We start from the raw sequence: 25,594 nt of genomic DNA on the forward strand, positions 1-25,594 counted from the left end.
GATTGTTTGGGACATCTGGAAAAAGGCTTATTCGGAGAAGACCAGGTGAGCGCTACCACCAGTCTTGTCTCATGCCAACTGTCAAGCATCCTGAAACCATTCATGAGTGGGGTTGCTTCTCAGCCAAGGGAATGGGCTCTCTCTCAGTCTTGCCTAAAAACACAGCCATGAATAAAGAATGGTACCAGAATGTCCTCCAAGAGCAACTTCTCCCAACCGTCCTAGAGCAGTTTGGCGATCAACAATGCCTTTTTCAACATGATGGAGCACCTTGCCATAAAGCAAAGGTGATAACTAAATGGCTCAGGGAACAAAACATAGAGATTTTGGGACCATGGCCTGGAAACTCCCCAGATCTTAATCCCATTGAGAACTTGTGGTCAATTATCAAGAGACGGGTGGACAAACAAAAACCTTCAAATTCAGACAAAATAAAAGCATTGATTTTGCAAGAATGGACTGCTATCAGTCAGGATTTGATCCAGAAGTTGATTGAGAGCATGCCAGGGAGAATTGCTGAGGTCCTGAAGAAGAAGGGTCAACACTGCAAATATTGACTTGCTGCATTAACTCATTCTAACTGTCAATATAACCTTTTGCTACTCATAATATGATTGCAATTATATTTCTGTATGTGATAAAAACATCTGACAAACACACATAAAAACCAGAGGCCAGCAGATCATGTGAAAATATAATATTTGTGTCATTCTCTAAACTTTTGGCCATGACTGTACGTCATGCCCTTTAATGCGACACTGTGACTTAAGTCTTGGTGATCGCATTAAAATTCTGTCGCTATCTTACCTCAGGGAAGATGGTGTCGGCATCCTAGGGGGTGTCCATTCTGAACAGCCAATCGCAGCCTCACTCATTGTTTCAGCCAATCAGATTGGCTGAAACACTGAGGTCCCAGCCTAGGATCGAGTACCGATGTACTCGATCCTAGGCCGGTGCCTGGCAATGCCAGGCATCGGCAAAAACCTCTTAGATTGATGCAATAAGATCACATCGATTGTGCCAATCACTGCCAAACTTTGATAAGTGAAGTAGCTCACTCATCAGAGCTCGTACCGGCTGTTTTACACTTTTCTTTTCACAGACAATTTTTTCTCCCTGGTTATTTTTTTTCTTTTAGCTTTTCCTTTTCAGAACAGTTTGCACCAATCACTATGCCCCCCACACATACAGTTATAAATAAAGTACTTAACACAAAGCACCATATTCACAAAAAAAATGCCCCGCCCGTCACGTTCATCCCAACAGCGCTATTCACTAGAGGAGGCATATGCTTTCCTTGCCCCCGACACTGATAGCGAGGGAGAGGATCCCACATTTCAATTTTCAAATTCTTCATCCTCATACTCTTCCTCTTCTTCATCTTCTCCTCGGGTCCTGCTGAATCACCACACAGACGTCCCAGGACAGAAGATGAGGCAGCATCCACCATTCCCGAAGATGAAGCTGTACTAGCGCACCCCACTGTGGAAACAGTATGGACCTCGCCCAAGAGCCCTTGATTCCTGATTTTGTGACAAAGTCAGGTATCAAGTTTGACACCACCGGCCTCACAGAAATAGACTTTTTCAAAGTCTTTTTCTCTGATGATTTTGTAAACCTCATGGTGGACCAAACTAATTTATATGCTCGTCAATTTTTGGAACAAAACCCTGGTTCATCATTTTCTAACTGGTCTCCTGTAGACGCAGTTGAAATGGTGCAGTTTTGGGGCCTGGTCCTTCACATGGGGATCCTGAAGAAGAAAGAATTTTGTCAATATTGGAGTGTTGATATTTTATACAACACTCCAGTGTTCCGAATGGTCATGGACGGAACGCATTTTGAGGCCAACCACCAATTCCTGCATTACACCGATAATGCACAGTGTCCCCCACGAGATGACCTCAAATTTGGCCATCTGTTCAAAGTTTGGCCAGTCACTTAACACTTCCACAAAAAGTTTGCTGAAGTGTATGTGCCTCAAAGGGACATCTGCGTGGATGAGTCCTAAGTTAATTTTAAGGGAAGGCTCAGATTTCATCAGTACCTGCTCAGCAAGAGGGCCAGGTGCAGAGTTAAACTCTACAAACTGTGTGAGAGTACCTCAGGGTACACCCACAGGTTTAGAGTTTCCGAAGGAAAGGACACCAGGATTGAACCCCTTGAATGACCTCCTGTCCTGGGAGTGAGTGGAAAAATTGTGAGGGATTTGGTGCACCCATTTCTGGACAAAGGTTATCATCTCTACACCGATAACTTTTATACCAGCTTCCCAGAATACCACTCTACAAATCCCTCTCTGCGCGAGTTACCACAGCCTGTGGTACTGTCCGCAAAAATCAGAGAGGCCTCGCGAAAACGCTACTTGGGCAGATGCTCAATAGGGGTGACAACAAAGCCCAATGTAGCGACCACCAGCTGGTGGTCAAGTACAAGGACAAGAGGGATGTCCTTCTCTTGATCACCATACGTGATGTTGGCAGCGCCCTCAGCACTGTATGAGGTACCTCTACACAGGTATGCAAACCGGACTGTGTACTGGGGTACAATAAAAACATGTCGGGCGTTGATCTCTGCGATCAACTCCCCCAACCGTACAGTGCTTTGAGAAAGGCCAAGGTGTGGTACAAAAAGCTGGCCGTGCACATCCTAAAAATGGCAATACTCAACACTTTCCTGCTGTCACGATGTGCACACCACATCAATACATCATACCTTCAGTTTCAGGAGGTAGTGGTTAAGGCCCTGATATTTGGCACTCAGGAAGGAGCGCGCCCTAGTACTTCCGGAACTGAAGGTGCTCGTATCGTACCAGGTCAGCATTTCCCGGGGGTGGTCCCGCAAACTTCAAAAAGAGGTAAGGCACAAAAAAGGTGACGAGTTTATTACAAGAGGGGAATATGCAAGGACATCATATATCAATGAGACACCTGCCCCGAAATATCTGGCCTGTGTATAAAAGATTGATGTATGAAAGATTGCTTCAAACTGTACTACACCTCTATGCACTACTAATTTACTTAGTACATTAGGGGGAAGATCTAGATAAGTTCCTTGGGGGTATAGTTTCCAAAATGATGTCACTTGTGTTTTTTTTTTTACTGTTTAGGCACATCAGGGGCTCTGCAAACGGAACATGACACCCGCAGACCATTCCATCAAAGTCTGCATTCCAAAAACGTCACTACTTATCTTCCAAGCCCCGATGTGTGCCCAAACAGTTTTTTCCCACATACGGGGTACCAGCATACTTAGGAAAAATTGGACAACAACTTTTGAGGTACCATCTCTCCTGTTACCCTGTTCCCATTTTTGTGGGAAAAAAATAGGATTTTTTATTTTCACGCACGGGCATTATAAACTTTAGTGAAACACTTGGGGTTCAAAGTGCTCACCACACATCTAGATAAGTTCCTTAGGTGGTCTAGTTTCCAAAATGGGGTCACTTGTGTGGGGTTTCTACTGCTTAGACACATCAGGGGCTCGCCAAACGCGACATGGCATCCAATCACAATTCCATCAAAGTCTGCATTCCAAAGCGTCACTACTTCCCTTCCAAGCCCCAACGTGTGCCCAAACAGTAGTTTTCTCCCACATATGGGGTACCAGCGTACTCAGAACAAATTGAGCAACAACTTTTGGGGTCCAATTTCTCCTGTTACCCTTGGGAAAATAAAAAATTTGGGACTAAAAAATGATTTTTGTGGAAAAAAAAATATTTATTTTTCACACCCGGTCATTATAAACTTTAATGATACACTTGGGGGTTCAAAGTGCTCAACACACATTTAGATAAGTTCCTTAGGTGGTCTAGTTTCCAAAATGGGGTCACTTGTGGGGGGTTTCCACTGTTTAGGCACATCAGGGGCTTGACAAACGCAACATGGCATCCGATCTCAATTTCAGCCAATTTTAGTTTGAAAAAGTAAAACGGCGCACCTTCCCTTCTGAGCCCTGCCATGCACAAAACAGAGGTTCCCCTCACATATGGGGTATCAGCGTACTCAGGATAAATTGAACAACTTTTGCAGTCCAATTTCTCCTGTTACCCTTGGGAAAATAAAAAATTAGGGACTAAAAAATCATTTTTGTGGAAATTTTTTTTTTTTTCATGCCTGGGCATTATAAACTTTAGTGAAACACTTGGGGGTTCAAAGTGCTCACCACACATCTAGATAAATTCCTTATGGAGTCTAGCTTCCAAAATGGGGTCACTTGCGGGGGGGTTCCACTGTTTAGGCACATCAAGGGCTTGCCAAACGCGACATAGTGTCCAATCTCAATTCCAGCCAATTTTGGTTTGAAAAAGTCAAATGGTGCTCCTTCCCTTCCAAGCCCTGCCTTCCGCCCAAACAGTGGTTTTCCCCCACATATGGGGTATCAGCATACTCAGGAGAAATTGCACAACTTTATCTGTTCATTTTCTCCTTTTACCCTTGTGAAAATATCAAATTGTTGCTAAAAGTTCATTTTTATAGCTAAAAAGTTAAATGTTTACTTCCACATTGCTTCTGCTCCCGTGAAACACCTGAACGCTTCTTGAATGTGGTTTTGATCAGCTTGAGGGGTTTAGTTTTTAGAATGGTATCACTTTTGGGTATTTTCTGCCATATAGACCCCTCAAAGTGACTTCAAATGTGAGATGGTCCCTAAAAAAATGGTTTTGTAAATTTAGTTGTAAAAATGAGAAATCGCTGGTCAACTTTTAATCCTTATAACTTCCTAACAAAAAAATTTTGTTTCCAATACATGTGGGAAATTTTATTTATTAACTATTTTATGTGACATATTTCTGTTTTAAGGGTATAAAAATTCAAAGTTTGAAAATTGCAAAATTTTGTAAATTTTCACCATATTTCCTTTTTTTCATAAATAAACGGAAGTCATATCAAATAAATTTTTACCACTAACATGAAGTACAATATGTCTCGAAAAAACAGTCTCAGAATCGCCAAGATCCATTGAAGCGTTCAAGAGTTATTACATCATAAAGGGACAGTGGTCAGAATTGTAAAAATTGGCCTGGTCATTAACGTGCAAACCACCCTCGAGGGTAAAGGGGTTAATCTGAATGGGGAGAAAGGGGGGTGATTTGAAATTTTATTTTTTTTATATTTTTAAAAACTTTTTTTACTTTTTGCATGCTTCAATAGTCTCCATGGGAGACTAGAACCTGCACTACTTTGATCGCCTCTGCTACATACAGGCGATGATCAGATCGTCTGTGTGTAGCAGAAATGCTCACTTGCTATGAGTGCCACTCGGTGGTCGGCGCGCATAACAATCTGGCTATGACAACCATAGAGATCTGCTGGTGACCTCTGGTTGTCATACCAACCCATCGGTGACCCGCGACCATGTGACAGGGTCACTGATGGGCGGGATAAAGAACACGCTTCTGGTAAGAGATTGACAGCGGCATTTAACTAGTTAACAGCCGCGGGTGGATCGCGATTCCACCCGTGGCTGTTGCAGGCACTTGTCAGCTGTATAGATCAGCTGTCATGTGCCCGGAAAGGTGTGGAATCTGGCGCTAAGCCTGGACCAAACAGGTTAGTCCAATGTGGGCGTACTATTAAGTCTAAGTCGAAAGGGGTTAAGGGCTTGGTTTTTGTGAACAGCGAAGAGTGGGTGGGAGGCTTTTCACCATATCTCCACCCCAGGGTGTGGTCCAGAAGATAAACGTGGAGTCTTTGGACTCATTCAGTGTTCGGATTGTCTGAAAATGAGATTCTCCAAAGCTGTGCTTTGAACCTGGTTTTGTTCCCCTGAGTGGGAAGATCCCCACAGCCACACTGACTGTACTGTATGATATTTTGCTATTCCTGTTATGCCAGAAGTGCCGGGTTTGTTTGCCTAATTTTGGACTGATTTATGCAGTATAGTTTTAATAAACCAGTTGAAATCTTAAACGGAAAGTGTTCCTGTGACTACTATTTTAGGCAGCCGAGTGAGTCGATCTAGCACACTGTGAAAAACGGATGCCATACTGATGGTCCATATGGCATTCAATTTTATTCTCACATCCATCTGATTTCGGAGTGATATTGCAGAATGCTGCAAAAAATTTTCTTGTGCCGAATACTAATGTGAAAATAAAATACAGATTTGCACGGTCTCACTGAATAACATTGGTCTGAGTACAATACTTTTTATTTCACGCATTGCACTCGTCCAATTTATACGTTAGTGTAAGCTAACCCTAAGGCCACATTCACAAGTTCGGTATTTGGTCAGTAATTTACCTCAGTATTTGTAAGCCAAAACCAGGAGTGGGTTTTGTGGCCAATGTGAACATGCGGTTATGTTCTGCATGTGTACTAACTCTAGCTTAATCTTTGTGTTTTTTTTCAAAAATATACCTATAAAGAGAAAAATCAGACAAACTGAAAATTTTGCAGTGGTCTCTTAATTTTTGCTAGAACTGTATTTTTATCAAGCAGTCATACTAGGGGCGCAAGACCCACAGGCCACTCCATGCATTGCGGTCTGTTCTTGATTCGATTTATATTGATGTATGAATGCACCCTTAGAACCATTTTTACTCTAGAAAAGAGGCGTAAAAGCAATGATGAATGACCCTTATAGGTCCTATAATGTAACTATAATGCACCTACTGAGCTGAATAATTACCTAGTGTCATTGGAAAATAATTACCTATTTGTCATTGGAAAAACACTGCTGCAAATTTTGATGTAGTTTTTTAAGTCTCAGCCAGAATGGATTTAAAGGGTTAAGTATATTGTCATTACAAATGGAGTAGCTATAATGCAGCCGCAAAACACAGCCAAAAGCCACAACATTCTGTAGCCGCTGCAGTTCCATGATTGTTTAACAAGCAATCAATTGATTTTGTGTGGAACAGGTCATTTGCAAATAAAATAAATAAGACGCAGTCGTGCAGTGTTGTAGGAGAAACAGCTGTCCCCCTGCAAAATCAAGTAACTGTTTGTGTAATCACAGGAACTACTCAGCCACTCTGTCTGGCATTAACCTAACAAATAGCTAGAAAGGACTTCTATCCTTATCCTTTGCTGTAAAGAACATTGCAGGGGTGTTTTCCATAAAACGCTGTGAATTCACCCTAAACATATGAAACATATGCTGACATTCGTGTGTGTCCCTTCTGACAGAATCTGTCGTGTTTCCTTTTTAGGTGCCCACTGTGGAAACCTCATCCCAGCTGATCTAGTCAGCTTCAGCAACAAGTTGTCTGTGCAATTCAGATCCAACAGCATGTTGGTGGATGATGGATTTTACGCTACCTGGGAATTTGTAGATCCATCTTCAATAGCAAGTACGTTTTTATGTATCGAAAAGCTATGATTGAACAAATAAAGGAAACAAAATATAAATCAAAAGAAGAGACACAGATAAAGGGAACCTATCACTTCCAGAGCTGCTATTTACCTACAGACAGATACAGTGCTAATATGAGGATAAATTCCCCAGAATATGCTATATGCCCCCTGTAGTCGCTTCCGGTCATTGGGGTGGTGAATGGAGCTGTGCCATTATAGGACATTACACAATGACTGCGGCTGTAATCACTCATTGACACTTTCACAGTCTGATATGCAGCGTGTGTGCGTGCGCAAGCGTGTGTGTGTGTGCGCACGCGCACGCGTGTGTGTAAAGTAGCCTGCCAAAGTGCTGGAGAGTGATTACACCGTGCTTTGGAACAGTGGAACTTCTAATATGCACTTGTAATATGTATGTATTACTTTTACTACGTGCCACAAAATGATATCATCAATAGATTTTTATTTAAAAAATAGATAACATATTTTTAATGTTCTTTAATAACCACAATGCCCTCAGCAATTTATTAGGTCTTTCATTTCATTTTAAAGCTACACTTTTGGCAGATCTTTGGTCAGCAATCTTTATCAGTATTTATAAACCAAAACCAGAAGGGGAACCTGCATAGAGAAAAACTATAACCGAAAGATTTCAATAAAAATGTTAAATATAAGGAATTTAATTTTTACAGTAAAATTAAATTATTGTGTAACTACAAGAAAACAGAATATTTAGAATTGATACAATTTAAACAATAGGATTGGATGTACCCATCCTCCCAAGAAAAAAATATTTAAGTAAACTAAACAATTATATATATCTCAAAAGTTGCAGGGAAGAAGCTGGACAGGCCAAGAAGTACGGCATCCGTTATATAACAGCCATTACACTATATCATGAATTACTACGGTGCATTATCACTACTATAGGATAGTGAGAGTCTGCCGCCATCTAGTGTCAATGGGAATTTACAGCATTAGTGGTTGGATGACACATTTAAATCAGGGTTTCCCAAACTCAAGTCTTCACAGCCCCAACAGGTCATGTTCTCAAGATTTCCTTAGTATTGCACAGGTGATGGAAGTCTCATCATGGAATTTGAAGTTCTCTCACCTGTGCAGTACTATGGAAATCCTGATAACGTAATCTGTGGGTGCTGTGAGGACCGGAGTTTGGGAAACACTGATTTGTATCAAGAAATTATTCTGAAAAATGGAATTCACTTGGAACTAACAGGGAAATGACACCTTCATGAGATAAATCCTATTCTCAATTGATCTACTGCAATGACAACAGTCAAGGAATTTAACTGCTTTGATTAGGTTTAAAGGGGTTCTCCGCCTTCAAAAATTATGTCTCAATCATTTATGATGTACAATCCAAAATAATATTGTGGTACCCGGTTTGAGCCCTGAAAGCTTGCACATATAATTTCTCTGGTTTGCCTATTAAGGTATCACTCCTTGAATACTTTTCTCATTTTTTGGGACATAAGTATTAACATCGAATCTTTTATTAACATATAACAAAACAAAGCTGGTACTTAGCTTCCCAAGGTAAAGTCCGACCTTTACACTATCATGACGACAACGGTGTCCATAATCACTGAGCTCAGTAACTATTGAGGCAGACTGCATGAACAGTGGTTGGCTGCAGTGGTAATGTGCATTATAGTCATGACATAAGCACTACAGCCAGTAGGCCGGGATCACACTACAGTGTATGATACGAGAAACTCGAAAGAGTCTCGCATCAACACCCAGCGCTGCCACCAGCACTCAGGACCGGAGCTGCGGCTGCATAGAAATACATGCACCCGCAGCTCTGGTCCTGGATGCAAGAGACTCGTGCAAGTTTCTCGCATCACACACGGTAGTGTGATCCCGGCCGTAGACATAGACCAGAGAAGTGTAAGAAAGTCGGAGCTGGACCTACGAAAGCTGAGTACCCACTGTGCTTGTTACTTTACATGTATACATGCATTTGGGGGCCTCCTTTTTTCAAAGTAGAAAACCCCTTTAAAGAGAAGCTGTCACTTCCAGAAAAGCTATTTACCTGCAGATGTAGTGGTAATCTTCATAAAATAGCGTTTAAATCATACCTGTATGTCTTACTGGTAGAGCAGCTACAAGGAAAACATGAAGTTATATTTTCCCTGCAGCCGCTAGTTATCATTGCGGTGCAGGAAAGGGTTACAGTCACTAATCACTATACAGCGAGTTTGGATGTGATTAGGACCCAGAATAGTGATTGACAGTCTGGTCATGGCGTATGTGTGCAGAGCAGGCTGTCAATCAATATACCGGGGTCTAATCACAGCTCACTGTGTAGTGAACAATGACTACCATTGCCTCCTGCACTGTCCTGATGACTGGGCGCGAGCGGCTGCAAGAATATAACTTTGCAGCTGTTGCTCCAGTAAACCAGCCGAACATGACTAAAATCCTACTTTCCTGCAGATTACCACTATATCAGCAGGAAAATAGCATTTTTAGAGGTGGCAGGTTCCCTTTAAGATCAAAGCCCAGAGAGGATCTCTGATGGCTTCCTGCTGTGAATTCTTTACAATAGATCTGTATTTTTTTAGGCATTGCAAACTGCGGTGGTCATTTCGATGCAGACAAAGGAGAGTTTATGTCACCCAACTGGCCTAGCCTTTATCCAAGGAGTAAAGCTTGCACGTGGAAAATAACAGTACAACCCAGCAAGATAATTCACATCGTCTTTACAAACTTCACCCTACAAGCTGCAGCCATCATAGGAGGTTGCCTGGATTTTGTGGAAGTCTATGATGTACATAAATCTGAAGCAATCAGACTGGGTAAGTACAGCGTCCTCTGAGATTGGCAGCCGTCTGTGTAGCAAAAGCATATTCACACTAGTCAATTACTTGTAATTTTCTGAGAAACTGGCCAGCAATGATCATGATCTTCTTTATGGCCGATTGTCATTGATTGTGCTGCAAAAATACTTTCATGCACCAGTTTTTCTTCAAAGATGTTGTTGCAAGGAAATCAGCTGAGAGTGGTGGTCTTCCAATGAACCAAATTCTGTGCTTAATTGTTTCCTTAAAATTTCCTCAAAGCAGAACACTGACACCATTGCACAACCAATGATGACATTTTGCCAACATTGACGCCTTCACTCCTGGGCAATTTTCCATTTTTCATTTCTATTTTTTCCTCCTCTTCTTCCAAGAGCCATAACTTTGTTATTGATTGTTAATATAGCCGTATCATGGCTTGTTTTGGCGGGCCGAGTTGTACTTTTGAATGAAAACGGGGAAAAAAATTTGAAGTTCACTGAAACTACAAAAAAAGTGCAATTCCACTATTTTTAATTGGGCTTGTTTATTTACCATGTTCACTATACAGTAAAACTGACCTGGCGATATTATTCTAAAATTCAGCACAATTATGCTGATACTAAACATGTAAGTTTGTTTTTTTAACCCCTTTTTGACATCAGACGTACTATCCCATCCACGATACCCGGGCCCGTATGACCGGGGCTGGGATAGTACTTCACCGCAATCAGTGGCGCCCCCAGGGGGAGCGCCGCTGATCGCAGCCGGGTGTCAGCTGATTATCACAGCTGACACCTGGCACTATGTGTCAGGCCCCGGCACATTAACCCCTGGCACACCGCGATCAAACATGATCGCAGTGTACTGAGGGATTAGGGAAGCATCGGGCATGGAGGGGACTCCCTGCGTGCTTCCCTGAGACCCCTGGAGCAGCGCGATGTGCTGTGCTAAGAGCAGGCATGGAGGAAGCCTGTGCAGCACCTGTCAGATCGCTGATCTGGCAGCGCGCTGTGCAAAGTGTCAGATCAGCAATCTGACACTAGACAGTGGTGTCTCCCCCTCGGGACAATAAAAGTAAAAAAAAAAAAAAACAGTAAAAATAATTTTAAAAAAAAATTAATTAAAAAAAATTCCCTAATTTCATTTTTTGGACATAAAAAAGACCAAAAAACAATAAAAGTACACATATTTAGTATCGCCACGTCCATAACATCCCGCCCGATAAAACTGTCCCACTAGTTAACCCCTTTAGTGAACCCCTTAAAAATAAAAAACAAAGCAAAAAACAATTCTTTATCATCATACCGCCAAACAAAAAGTGCAATAACACGCGATCAAAAAGATGTATATAAATAAACATGGTACCGCTGAAAACATCATCTTGTCCCGCAAAAAATGAGCCACCACACAGCATCATCAGCAAGAAAATAAAAAAGTTATAGCTCGCAGAATAAAGTGATGCAAAAATAATTATTTTTTTAGATAAAATTGTTTTCATTGCATAAAAGCGCAAAACAAAACATAAAAAAAAGACATAAATGAGGTATTGCTGTAATCGTACTGACCCGAAGAATAAAAACGCTTTATCAATTTTACCACACACTGAACAGTGTAAATGCACCCCCCCAAAAGAAATTCATGAAATGCTGGGTTTTGTTCATTCTGCGTCCCAAAAATCGGAATAAAAAGCGATCAAAAAATGTCACGTGCCCGAAAATGGTACCAATAAAAATGTCATCTCGTTCCACAAAAAATAAGACCTGACATGACTCAGTGGGTCAAAATACGGAAAAATTATAGCTCTCAAAATGTGGTGATGCAAAAACTATTTTTACAATAAAAAGCGTCTTTAAGCGTGTGACAGCTGCCAAACATAAAAACCACCATAAATAGTAAATCAAACCCCCCGTTATCACCCCTTTAGTTAGGGAAAAATAATAAAATTTTTAAAAAATGTATTTATTGCCATTTTCCCCTTAGGGCTAGGGCTAGGGTTGGAGTTAGAATTGGGGGGTTTACACTGTTTAGGCACATCTTGGGCTCTCCAAACGCCTGGCGTCTGATCTCAATTCCAGCCAAACGGTGCTCCTTCCCTTTCAAGCTCTGCCATGAGCCCAAACAGTGGTTTATCAGCCTACTCAGGACAAATTGCACAACTTTTGAGGTCCAATTTCTCCTGTTACCCTTGAGAAAATAAAAAATTGGGGGCAAAAATATCATTTTTGTGGAAAACAAATATGATTTTTTTATTTTTATGGCTCTACGTTATAAACTTCTGTGAAGCACTTGGGGGATCAAAGTGCTCACCACCACAGATCTAGATAAGTTCCTTGGGGGGGGTCTAGTTTCCAAAATGGGGTCACTTGTGGGGGGTTTTAACAGTTTGGGCAAGTCAGGGGCTCTCCAAACGCGACATGACACCCGCAGACCATTCCATCAAAGTCTGCATTCCAAAATGTCACTACTTGCCTTCCGAGCCCCGACTTGTGCCCATACAGTAGTAGTAGGCACTCAGCTGCTCTATCATAGATGGTTTCAGGGATATGTTTAGGATCTCGGATTTATGGGAATTGATTTTAAAGTTACTTAGACGACCAAATCTATGTAGCTCTTGAATAATATTTTGAAGGCTTGTAATCGGGGATGAGATATATAGGAGAGCATCATCTGTGAAAAGTGCCAGTTTGTGTTCACCTGATTGCAATTTTGGACCTTTAATTGACAGATTATTACGAATTGCGGCTGCTAAATGTTCCATCGTTAGTATGTAGTGTAAGGACAAAAGGGGGCAGCCCTGCCTTGTACCACTCTGAATAGGGAAAATATTTGATAAAGCCAATGGCGCATTAACTTGTGCACTTGGAGATGTATACAGGGCAGAGATTCTACGGAGCATGTTTTAAAAATTGGATTTTTTATTTTCATGCCCGGGCATTATAAACTTTAGTGAAACACTTGGGGTTCAAAGTGCTGATCACACATCCAGATAAGTTCCTTAGGTGGTATAGCTTCCAAAATGGGGTCACTTGTGCGGGGTTTCTGCTGCTTAGGCATATCAGGGGCTCGCCAAACGCGACATGGCGTCCAATCTCAATTCCATCAAAGTCTGCATTCCAAAACAGCACTACTTCCCTTCCGAAGCCCCGATGTGTGCCCAAACAGTAGTTTTATCCCACATATGGGATATCAGCGTACTCAGGACAAACTGGACAACAACTTATGGATTCCAATTTCTCCTGTTACCCTTGGGAAAATTAAACAAATTGGGGACTAAAAGATCCAGTTTGTGGAAAAAATATGTTTTTTCTTTCTTTTCATGCCCGGGCGTTATAAACTTCTGTGAAGCCCTTGGGGGTTCAAAGTGCTCACCACACATCTAGATAAGTTCCTTCAGGGGTCTAGTTTCCAAAATGGTGTCATTTGTGGGGTGTTTCCACTGTTTAGGCACATCAGGGGCCAGTGTCGGACTGGCCCACCGGAGGATTCTCCGGTGGGCCCTGGCATCTGGTGGGCCCTGGCACCTGCTGGCATACAGGGCCAGCAGTTGCCTAGGGCCCCGCTCCTCCAGTGGCCCCCAGCCAGTGGTGTGTCACTAATAGCGGCACACCACATAGCTGCTAATGGGGGCCCTGTGCCAGCGGAGCAGCAGCCAGGAGCCCCTGTCCCCTCTGCTAAAAGGAAATGAATATTCACTGCTTCCCATGCCTACATGGGCGTGGAAAGCAGTGAATATCATTTCATGGTCTGCACTCCGCTCTCCCCCAGGGACCCCGCCCTGCAGACAAGTAAGCCGCTATGCGACACTGAGGGCTGGCGCCGCCCTCAATTGTAATGGGAGAGAGCGTCAGATGACGCCGCTCTCTGTCCCATCAGTCCCCTCTGCTGACTCAAACAGCCGATGCGCGATGACGTCACTACATCGCGCACCCGCTGTGTGTCTGGCAGAGGGGGCAGCTCCTAACACTGAAGCCGGCTGCCGGAATCAGTGTGGCAGCAAGAAGAAGAGGTGAGTATTGTGTTTTGTTTTTTTATATCTCTATATCTATCTCTCTCTATATCTATCTAGCTATCTCTATATCTATTGTGGTGTAGTGATCACTGTGTCCACTAGGGGGCTCTGTATGGATGTCCCAGGAGAGTGGATGAATTGCAAGATACTGAATGACCATTATGTATCTCAAGGTGGGTGGCATTGAGATGGAGATTTATGTGTGTGTTAATCAGCAGTGATACTGCTGAGGTGCTGGTTCAATGTGTCAGGGACTAGTTACCTACAAACCCACCCAGGGGGTGTGTTTAATAACGCTTTTGTAAAGTGTATATGTGTGTGAAGGACCTGCGATGAGGTCATAGACATGTGACCCGTGGGCGTGGCTACGGACCATATAAGGTGGCCAGGGTAGGTCACAGGGGGTGAATGCTGGGACCTGGTTGGTCCAGTGTGGAAGGTCCCGTCTGAGTGAGATGGGGCTGCCTTCTGACAGCAAGTGAACACTGTTAATGGCTGCACGTGCCTGGTAATTCACTGGAGGGAATGGACATCTGCCGCATGATGGTGAAGGAACCATGAGTGACCCTGACGTGGGTGAGATAACACTGAGGCTGAAGAGCCTGTGTAATGGACATTTGCTTGACCTGGGTGATATAAGGATAACCAGAGTGAAGCTATAATGGACGCTATGCTGTATAAATGAACTCTATGTTGTTTATGTGGGTTTATGCTGCTAAATAAACCGCATTCACTATGATGTTTTATGGAAAACCCTGTGCCGGATCTGGTTTTGTGGCTGCAAGCGAGTGATCCCCTACTTACATGACAGCGCTACCTCACACTATTTATCTCTATATCCCTATCTATTCTATCATCTTTCTATCTATAGCTACCTATCTCTATATCTATTTATCCATTATCTATCTATCTACAGTTAGGTCCATATATATTTGGACAGAGACAACATTTTTCTAATTTTGGTTCTAGACATTACCACAATGAATTTTAAACAAAACAATTCAGATGCAGTTGAAGTTCAGACTTTCAGCTTTCATTTGAGGGTATCCACATTAAAATAGGATGAAGGGTTTAGGAGTTTCAGCTCCTTAACATGTGCCACTCTGTTTTTAAAAGGGACCAAAAGTAATTGGACAGATTAAATAATTGTAAATAAAATGTTCCTTTCTAGTACTTGGTTGAAAACCCTTTGTTGGCAATGACTGCCTGAAGTCTTGAACTCATGGACATCACCAGACGCTGTGTTTCCTCCTTTTTGATGCTCTGCCAGGCCTTCACTGCAGTGGTTTTCAGTTGCTGTTTGTTTGTGGGCCTTTCTGTCTGAAGTTTAGTCTTTAACAAGTGAAATGCATGCTCAGTTGGGTTGAGATCAGGTGACTGACTTGGCCATTCAAGAATATTCCACTTCTTTGCTTTAATAAACTCCTGGGTTGCTTTGGCTTTATGTTTTGGGTCATTGTCCATCTGTAGTATGAAATGACGACCAATCAGTTTGGCTGCATTTGGCTGGATCTCAGCACACAGTATGGCTCTGAATACCTCAGAATTCATTCGGCTGCTTCTGTCCTGTGTCACATCATCAATAAACACTAGTGACCCAGTACCACTGGCAGCTATGCATGCCCAAGCCATCACACTGCCTCCGCCGTGTTTTACAGATGATGTGGTATGCTTTGGATCATGAGCTGTACCACGCCTTCGCCATCCTTTTCTCTTTCCACCATTCTGGTAGAGGTTGATCTTGGTTTCATCTGTCCAAAGAATGTTCTTCCAGAACTGTGCTGGCTTTTTAAGATTTTTTTTAGCAAAGTCCATTCTAGTCTTTTGATTCTTGATGCTTATGAGTGGCTTGCACCGTGCAGTGAACTCTCTGTATTTACTTTCATGCAGTCTTCTCTTTATGGTAGATTTGGATATTGATATGCCTACCTCCTGGAGAGTGTTGTTCACTTGGTTGGCTGATGTGAAGGGGTTTCTCTTCACCATGGAGACTATTCTGCGATCATCCACCACTGTTGTCTTCCGTGGGCGCCCAGGTCTTTTTGCATTGATGAGTTCACCAGTGCTTTCTTTATTTCTCAGGATGTACCAAAATGTAGATTTTGAGATTTTGCCACCCCTAATGTTGTAGCAATTTCTCGGATAGGTTTTTTCTGTTTTTGCAGCTTAAGGATGGCTTGTTTCACCTGCATGGAGAGCTCCTTTGACTGCATGTTTCCTTCACAGCAAAACCTTCCAAATGCAAGCACCACACCTCAAATCAACTCCAGTCCTTTTATCTGCTTAATTGAGAATGACATAACGAAGGGATTGCCCACATCTGTCCATGAAAAAGCCTTGGAGTCAATTGTCCAATTACTTTTGGTCCCTTTAAAAACAGGGTGGCACATGTTAAGGAGCTGAAACTCCTAAACCCTTCATCCAATTTTAATGTGGATACCCGCAAATGAAAGCTGAAAGTCAGAACTTCAACTGCATCTGAATTGTTTTGTTTAAAATTCATTGTGGTAATGTCTAGAACCAAAATTAGAAAAATGTTGTCTCTGTCCAAATATATATGGACCTAACTGTATATATCTATCCATAGAGCTATCTATTTATCCCATATCTATCTCTATATCTCTATATAAAAGCATTACACCCTATGATGGGGGCAGCATTATACCCTATGAGGGGGGGCAGCATTATACCCTATGAGGGGGGGCAGCATTATACCCTATGAGGGGGGGAGCATTATACCCTATGAGGGGGGGCAGCATTATATTCTATGAGGGGGTGAATTATACCCTATGAGGGGGGCAGCATTATACCCTATGAGGGGGCAGCATTATACCCTATGAGGGGGCAGCATTATACCCTATGAGGGGGCAGCATTATACCCTATGAGGGGGTGCAGCATTATACCCTATGAGGGGGTGCAGCATTATACCCTATGGGGGGGCAGCATTATACCCTGTGTGGGGGTGAATTATACCCTATGAGGGGGGCAGCATTATACCCTATGAGGGGGCAGCATTATACCCTATGAGGGGGCAGCATTATACCCTATGAGGGGGTGCGGCATTATACCCTATGAGGGGGGGCAGCATTATACCCTATGAGGGGGGCAGCATTATACCCTGTGAGGGGGCAGCATTATACCCTGTGAGGGGGCAGCATTATACCCTATGAGGGGGCAGCATTATACCCTATGAGGGGGCAGCATTATACCCGATGAGGGGGCAGCATTATATCCTATGAGGGGGTGCAGCATTATACCCTATGAGGGGGTGCAGCATTATACCCTATGGGGGGGCAGCATTATACCCTGTGTGGGGGTGAATTATACCCTATGAGGGGGGCAGCATTATACCCTATGAGGGGGCAGCATTATACCCTATGAGGGGGCAGCATTATACCCTATGAGGGGGTGCGGCATTATACCCTATGAGGGGGGGCAGCATTATACCCTATGAGGGGGGGCAGCATTATACCCTATGAGGGGGCAGCATTATACCCTGTGAGGGGGCAGCATTATACCCTATGAGGGGGCAGCATTATACCCTATGAGGGGGTGCATTATGCCCTATGAGGAGGCAGCGTTATACCCTATGAGGGGGTGCATTATACCCTATGAGGGGGTGCATTATACCCTATGAGGAGGCAGCATTATACCCTATGAGGAGGTGCATTATACCTTATGAGGGGGGCAGCATTATACCCTATGAGGGGTGCAGCATTATATTCTATGAGATGGCTGCATTATATTCTATGAGGAGGCTGCATTATACTATTTGAGGGGGCTGCTTTATATTCTATGAGGGAGGCTACCCCAACTCCTGCTACATAATTAAGATTTGTACTACCTTATATTATACCCGGATATTAGCGTGTTTTACCGCACAATTGGTGGTCTTGTATTTATCTCTATGTAACTACAAAGTGGGCCCCAAGAATGATTTTCTCTGGCGGGCCCAAGGTGCTCCAGTCCAACACTGTCAGGGGCTTCCAAACGCGACATTCTGGAGCTCTGCAATGCACCCAAATAGTCGTTTACCCCCACATATGGGGTATCAGCATACTCAGGACAAATTCACAATAACATTTGGGGTCCTGTTACCCTTGGGAAAAAATTGGGGGTGAAAAGATCATTTTTGTGGAAAAAATATGATTTTTTTAATTGTATGGCTGTATGTTATAAACTTCTGCAAAGCCCTTGGGGGTTCAAAGTTCTCAACACATATCTAGATAAGTTCCTTGGGGGGTCTAGTTTCCAAAATGGGGTCACTTGTGGGGGGTTTCCACTGTTTAGGCACATCAGTGGCACTCCAAAGTAACATGGCGCCCGATCTGAATTCCTGCCAATTTTGTGTTGAATAAGTCAAACGGCGCTTCTTCCCTTCTGAGCTCTGCCATGCGCCGAAACAGTAGTTCCCCCCCCACATATCAGGTATCAGCATACTCAGGACAAATTGCACAATAACTTTTGCAGTCCAATTTCTCCTGTTAACCTTGGTAAAATAAAAAAAAAAATTGGACCTGAAGTAATTGTTTTGTGAAAAAAAAGTTAAATGTTAAATTTAAAAGTTAAATTTTTTTTTATAAACATTCAAAAAATTCCTATGAAGCACCTGAAGGGTTAATAAACTTCTTGAATGTGGTTTTGAGCACCTTGAGGGGGTGCAGTTTTTAGAATGGTGGCACTTTTTGCTATTTTGTATCATATAGACCCCTCAAAGTGACTTCAAATGTGATGTGGTCCGTAAAAAAAAAAAAAAAAAAATGGTTTTGTAAAAATGAGAAATCACTGGTCAACTTTTAACCCTTACAACTTACTAAAAAAAAAAATTTTGGTTCCAAAAATGTGCTGATGTAAAGTAAACATGTGGGAAATGTTACGTAAGTTTTTTGTGTGCCGTATCTCTGTGATTTAAGGTCATAAAAATTAAAAGTTGGAGAATTGCAAAATTTTCACCAAATTTCCATTTTTTTTCACAAATAAATGCAAGTTATATGAATTAAATTTTACCACTAAAATGAAGTACAATATGTCACGAGAAAACATTGTCAGAATCACCGGGATCCACAGAAGCGTTCGAGTTATTACCTCATAAAGGGACAGTGGTCAGAATTGTAAAAATTGGCCCAGTCACAAACGTGCAAACCACCCTTGGGGGTAAAGGGGTTAAGTGGTGAAAAAAAATGTGAAAATTTGTATGAAAATAATTTTCTTTTCACCTTTTGTTAGTTTGGGGGGGGGCAATTTTCCGAGACCCATAACATTTTCATTTTTCAGGATATAAAGCTGGGTGAGGGCTTATTTTTGCACCCTGGAGCTGGCATTTTTATTGATACCATTTTGAGGTAGATGATATTTTGATTGCCACTTATTGCATTTTATTGCAATGTTGCGGTAGCCAAAAACACAATGCTGGCATTTTGATTATTTTTTCTTGTCATACCGTTTACCTATTGGATTAGGTTATTTTATATTTCATAGATTGGACATTTCTGAAAGCGGCAATACCAAATATTTGCAGAAATTGCCAGAATGATGGACCAGATTAGGAATCATGGTCCAAAATGTGGGGAACTCCAAGACAATTAGAATCAGATTATAGGCTCCCATGAAGTCCAGCTTAGAGAACCATTTTGCCCCAATAATCTGATTAAATAAGTCGTGAATGAGTGAGAGGGGATAATAGTCCTGTATGGTAATCCATTTTAACTCACAAAAATCTAAAACAGGAACATAAGCCTCCTTCTTTCTTTTTAACAAAGAAGAACCCCGTCGCTACGGGGAAAGAGGAGGTTCTTAAATGTCCCTTAGCAAGACTCTCAGAGATGTAATCCTTCTTGGCCGGACGTTTAAAGGCTTAGACATATTGCATAATTTGGTTTTGGGTAACTTTGCTCCATGGAGCAAGTTTGCGATGCAATCATACACACGGTGGGGAAGAAGTTCTTGGCACATGTCGTGCAATACGGGGACAACCACCACAGGGCGAGGAAGGGAGGTAACAGGAGCTCTCCTCATGTGAAGACCTGTAGAGCTGAGCAAATTCCGCTAGGGGGCAGTATAGAGGTCGTACAAGCCAAGTCAGCAACAGCCAGAAACGCAGTGTCAGAGGGGAAGACAGAAGCAAGGTCTGAAGCAAGTCAGAGGTCAAAAAGCCGGTTAGAAGTGCAGTAACTAGAGGTTGAGATGAAAGCATAGCCAGAAAAATGCCAAAGATCAGAGCCAGACAGAACAATCCAAAACAGGAAAGGAAGATGGATAGGTGGGTCAGAAGTCAAGCAGAGAAATCTGTCTCCTATGAGCAAGATCGCTCCAGCGGGTGTCAGTGGCCCATTTATGGTACTCTGAGCCAAATTCCTCTGCCAGCAGTCTTCCTGTTGCAGCTTACATAGCTTAGATTCAGCAAGGGAGACACAGTCCAGATCATCATACATGAGGTATAGAGCCTCAAAAAAAAGCATCAACCAACCAAAGAGACAGTGAGTCTGACAGAAGTGAAAAGGCCTAGGATTGGGGATCTTCATGAAGGAGAGAAATAACAATCTCAACCCATTATTGCCTCACTCCCAGATGATCATGGATGGAGCCTAAAATAAAGCTTGCAGGCTTCACAGAACACAACAAATTTATCCCATCTCCCAGAAAACCTATACGGGAAGGTCGCCTTAGGTACCGGTTCAGCCTGACTGCCCGCCAGTCTGTTTCTGTGAGACCTTAGATTGCAGGTCTGACAGTTTAACCCCTTCCTGACATCAGACATACTATCCCGTCCATGGGACTCGGGCCCCTATGCCCATGGACGGGATAGTACGTCTACCGCGATCAGCGGCGCCCACGTGGTGAGCGCCGCTGATCGCGGCCGGGTGTCAGGTGATTATCACAGCTGACATCCGGCACTATGTGTCGGGGCGGTCACGGACCGCCCCCGACACGTTAACCCCTTGCACACCACGATCAAACATGATCACGGTGTACCGGGGGTTAAAGGGAAGCATCGGCAGGGAGGGGGCTCCCTCCGTGCTTCCCTGAGCCCCCCACGGCAGCGAAATGTGCAGCGCTGCAGCGGGGGTCTCTTTCCCTACAGGCCCCTGAATCCAAGATGGCGACGGGGGCCTTCGGGGGCCTGTAGGGAGCTGACTTCCTCAGTGCCTGCAAAGCACAGGCATGAGGAAATCTGCAGAACTGCCTGTGACAGATTGCTGATCTGTCACAGTGATCTGTGATGTGACAGATCAGCAATCTGTCACAGGACAGTGATGTCCCACCTGGGACTATGTAATAAAGTTAAAAAAAAAAAGTGTTAAAATAATTTTAAAAAAATCGCCAAATAAATTAGAAAAAAAAAAAATATTCCCCCAATAAATCCATTTATTTTAAATAAAAAAAAACAATAAAAGTACACATATTAGGTATCGCCGCGTCCGTAACGACCTGCCCTATAAAACTATCCCATTAGTTAACCCCTTTAGCGAACCCCTTAAATAATAAAAATAAAAAACTATGCAAAAAATAATGATTTATTATCATACCGCCAAACAAAAAGTGCAATAACGCACGATCAAAAAGACGCATATAAATAGCCATGGTACCGCTGAAAATGTCATCTTGTCCCGCAAAAAACGAGCCACCATACAGCATCGTCAGCCAAAAAATAAAAAAGTTATAGCTTGCAGAATAAAGCGATGCAAAAATAATTATTTTTTATATAAAATAGTTTTCATTGCATAAAACCGACAAAACATAAAAAAAGACCTAAATGAGGTATCGCTGTAACCGTACTGACCCGAAGAATAAAACCGCTCTATCAATTTTACCGCACATGGAACGGTGTAAACGCACCCCCCAAAAAGATATTCATGAAACGCTGGTTTTTGTTCATTCTGCGTCCCAAAAATCGGAATAAAAAGCGATCAAAAAAGTCACGTGCCCGAAAAAGGTACCAATAAAAACGTCAACTCGTCCCGCAAAAAATAAGACCTCAAATGACTCAGTGAGTCAAAATATGGAAAAATTATAGCTCTCAATACGTGGTGATGCAAAAACTATTTTTGCAATAAAAAGCGTCTTTTAGCGTGCGACAGCCGCCAAAAATAAATACCACCATAAATAGTAAGTCAAACCCCCCTTTATCACCCCCTTAGTAAGGGAAAAATAATAAAATTAAAAGAAAATGTATTTATTTCCATTTTCCCATTAGGGCTAGGGCTAGGGTTAGGGCCAGGGTTAGGGTTAGGGCTAGGATTAGGGCTAGGGTTAGGGCTAGGGTTAGGGCTGAGATTAGGGTTAGGGGTGTGTTGGCGTTATGGTTGGAGTTAGAATTGGGGGTTTCCACTGTTTGGGCACATCAGGTGCTCTCCAACTGCAGCATGGCGTCTGATCTCAATTCCAGCCAATTCTGAGTTGAAAAAGTCAAATGGTGCTCCTTCCCTTCCAAGCTCTGCCATGCGCCCAAACAGTGTTTTACCCCCACATGTAGGGTATCAGCCTACTCAGGACAAATTGCAAAACAACTTTTGGGGTCCAATTTCTCCTGGTACCATTAGGAAAATAAAAAATTGGGGGCAAAAATATCATTTTTGTGGAAAAAAATTATTTTTTTTATTTTCACGCCCGGGCGTTATAAACTTCTGTGAAGCACTTGGGGTTTCAAAGTGCTCACCACACATCTAGATAAGTTCCGTGGGGGGTCTAGTGTCCAAAATGGGGTCACTTGTGGGGAGTTTCAATAGTTTAGGTAGATTAGGGGCTCTCCAAACGCACATGACACCCGCAGACCATTCCATCAAAGTCTGCATTCCAAAACGTCACTACTTCCATTCCGAGCCCCGACGTGTGCCCATACAGTAGTTTTCTCCCACATATGGGGTGTCAGCGTACTCAGGACAAATTGGACAACAACTTTTGGGGTTCAATTTCTCCTGTTACTCTTGGGAAAATAAAATAACTGGGGACTAATTGATCATGTTTATGGAAAAAAATATGATTTTTTTATTTTCATGCCTGGGCATTATAAACTTCTGTGAAGCACTTGGGGGTTCAAAGTGCTCACCACACATCTAGATAAGTTCCGTGGGGGGGGTCTAGTGTCCAAAATGGGGTCACTTGTGGGGAGTTTCAATAATTTAGGTAGATCAGGGGCTCTCCAAACGCACATGACACCCGCAGACCATTCCATCAAAGTCTGCATTCCAAAACGTCACTACTTCCCTTCCGAGCCCCGTGTGCCCATACAGTAGTTTTATCCCACAAATGGGGTGTCAGCGTACTCAGGACAAATTGGACAACAACTTTTGGGGTCCAATTTCTCCTGGTACCCTTGGGAAAATAAAAAAATTGGTGACTAAATGATCATGTTTGTGGAAAAAATTCAAATTTTTTATTTTCACGCCCGGGCGTTATAAACTTCTGTGAAGCACTGGAGGGGTCAAAGTGCTCACCACACATCTAGATAAGTTCCTTGGGGGGTCTAGTTTCCAAAATGGTGTCATTTGTGGAGGGTTTCCACTGTTTTGGTACATCAGGGGTTTTCCAATCGCGACATGGTGTCCGATCTCAATTCCAGCCAAAAACGTCAAATGGCGCTGCTTCCCTTCCGAGCTCTGCCATGTGCCCAAATAGTGGTTTACCCCCACATGTGGGGTATCAGCGTACTCAGGACAAATGGCACAATAACTTTTATGGTCCTGTTACCCTTGGGAAAATAAAAATTGGGGGTGAAAAGATCATTTTTGTGGAAAAAATATTTTTTTTTAATTGTACCGCTGTACGTTATAAACTTCTGTGAAGCCCTTGTGGGTTCCAAGTTCTCACCACATATCTAGATAAGTTCCTTGGGGGGTCTAGTTTCCAAAATGGGGTCACTTGTGGGGGGTTTACACTGTTTAGGTACGTCAGGGGCTCTTCAAACGTGACATGGCGTTTGATCTGAATTCCAGCCAATTTTGCATTGAAAAAGTCAAACGGCACTCCTTCCCTTCTGAGCTCTGCCATGCGCCGAAACAGTGGTTCCCCCCAACATATCAGGTATCAGCGTACTCAGGACAAATTGCACAATAACTTTTGCAGTCCAATGTGTCCTGCTACCCTTGGTAAAATAAAAAAATTGAACCTGAAGTATTTTTTTTGTGAAAAAAGTTAGATATTCATTTTTTTTTTAAATATTCAAAAAATTCCTGTGACGCACCTAAAGGGTTAATAAACTTCTTGAATGTGGTTTTGAGCACCTTAAGGGGTGCAGTTTTTAGAATGGTGTCACTTTTGGGTATTTTCTATCATATAGACCCCTCAAAGTGGCTTCAAATGTGATGTGGTCCGGAAAAATAAAATGGTGTTGCAAAAATGAGAAATCGCTGGTAAAATTTTTAACTCTTATAACTTCCTAACAAAAAAAAATTTTGGTTCCAAAATTGTGCAGATGTAAAGTAAACATGTGGGAAATGTTACTTATCAAGTTTTTTGTGTGCCGTATCTCCGTGATTTAAGGGCATAAAAATTCAAAGCTGGAAAATTGCGAAATTTTCAAAATTTTTGCCAAATTTCCATTTTTTCACAAATAAACGCAAGTTATTTGAATTAAATTTTACCACTATCATGAAGTACAATATGTCACGAGAAAACAGTGTCAGAATCACCGGGATCCATAGAAGCGTTCCAGAGTTATGACCTTATAAAGGGACAGTGGTCAGAATTGTAAAAATTGGCCCGGTCATGAATGTGCAAACCACCCTTGGGGGTGAAGGGGTTAAGCGACAGACCCTGCAAATGTTTGGCAAGGACTGTAACGGGATCCAAATTCATGATTCCTCCATAATGCTTTGAGGATGTAGCGTTAGGATTTTCTACTATGTGCCCATATCAGGACTATATGGTGCTTCAGGATTTATCATCGTTTAGTGTGCAATGTATAAGTGGAAAGCTCAATAATACTGCTAAATAAATTACTAAAGTGGTAAAGACCATTTTTAGAACTATCTGGTGTGGTTCCCATTGATTTGAATGCATTTTATTGTATTATTTCAAGTACCAAAAAGGTTATTAAAAATAAGCATTTGATAGTAGTGGTCCCTTAGTTTTGGTGGTTTTAGAATAAATTAGGTGGACACAATAAAAATATTTGCTTTACAAGCCCGACTGCACTTATTTGTGATCCCATTTCTATGTAGTATAATGTAAAATCTGCAGAAAGTATTCTATGTCTGAACACTTTATTTCTGTCTGATTAATGAAATCTATGATGCAGGATACACTGATAACCTAACTAATTTGTATTATAGGTCAGTTCTGTGGAAGCACATTACCGAACACCCTAACCACAACAGGGAATACTGCTGTTATTAAATTTGTCAGCAATCACTTGCAGAATGCCAGAGGTTTCTATGGATATTGGACAACTAATCTAACTGATATTCCAATCGTCACACTCATACCTCCCAAACCATGGGCTAATGATAGCATAGGTGAGTTGTTTAGCTTTAGATCT

General features: G+C 42.3%; 1 protein-coding gene across 1 annotated transcript in view; it reads left to right on the forward strand.

The window, feature by feature from the left end:
* The window catches only part of LOC141101246 (ovochymase-2-like), a 117,777-nt gene that overhangs the window by 75,937 nt on the left and 16,246 nt on the right, over positions 1-25,594 (forward strand). The window contains exons 18-20 of the mRNA XM_073590205.1: positions 7,157-7,297; positions 9,890-10,123; positions 25,389-25,571. Coding sequence (XP_073446306.1) covers positions 7,157-7,297; positions 9,890-10,123; positions 25,389-25,571 — 558 coding nt within the window. The remainder of the gene's footprint in view (positions 1-7,156; positions 7,298-9,889; positions 10,124-25,388; positions 25,572-25,594) is intronic.

The sequence above is a fragment of the Dendrobates tinctorius genome, unplaced genomic scaffold (genome assembly GCF_039654945.1).
Source record: "Dendrobates tinctorius isolate UK_male_01 unplaced genomic scaffold, ASM3965494v1 ptg000011l, whole genome shotgun sequence".
NCBI classification, from domain to species: domain Eukaryota; kingdom Metazoa; phylum Chordata; class Amphibia; order Anura; family Dendrobatidae; genus Dendrobates; species Dendrobates tinctorius.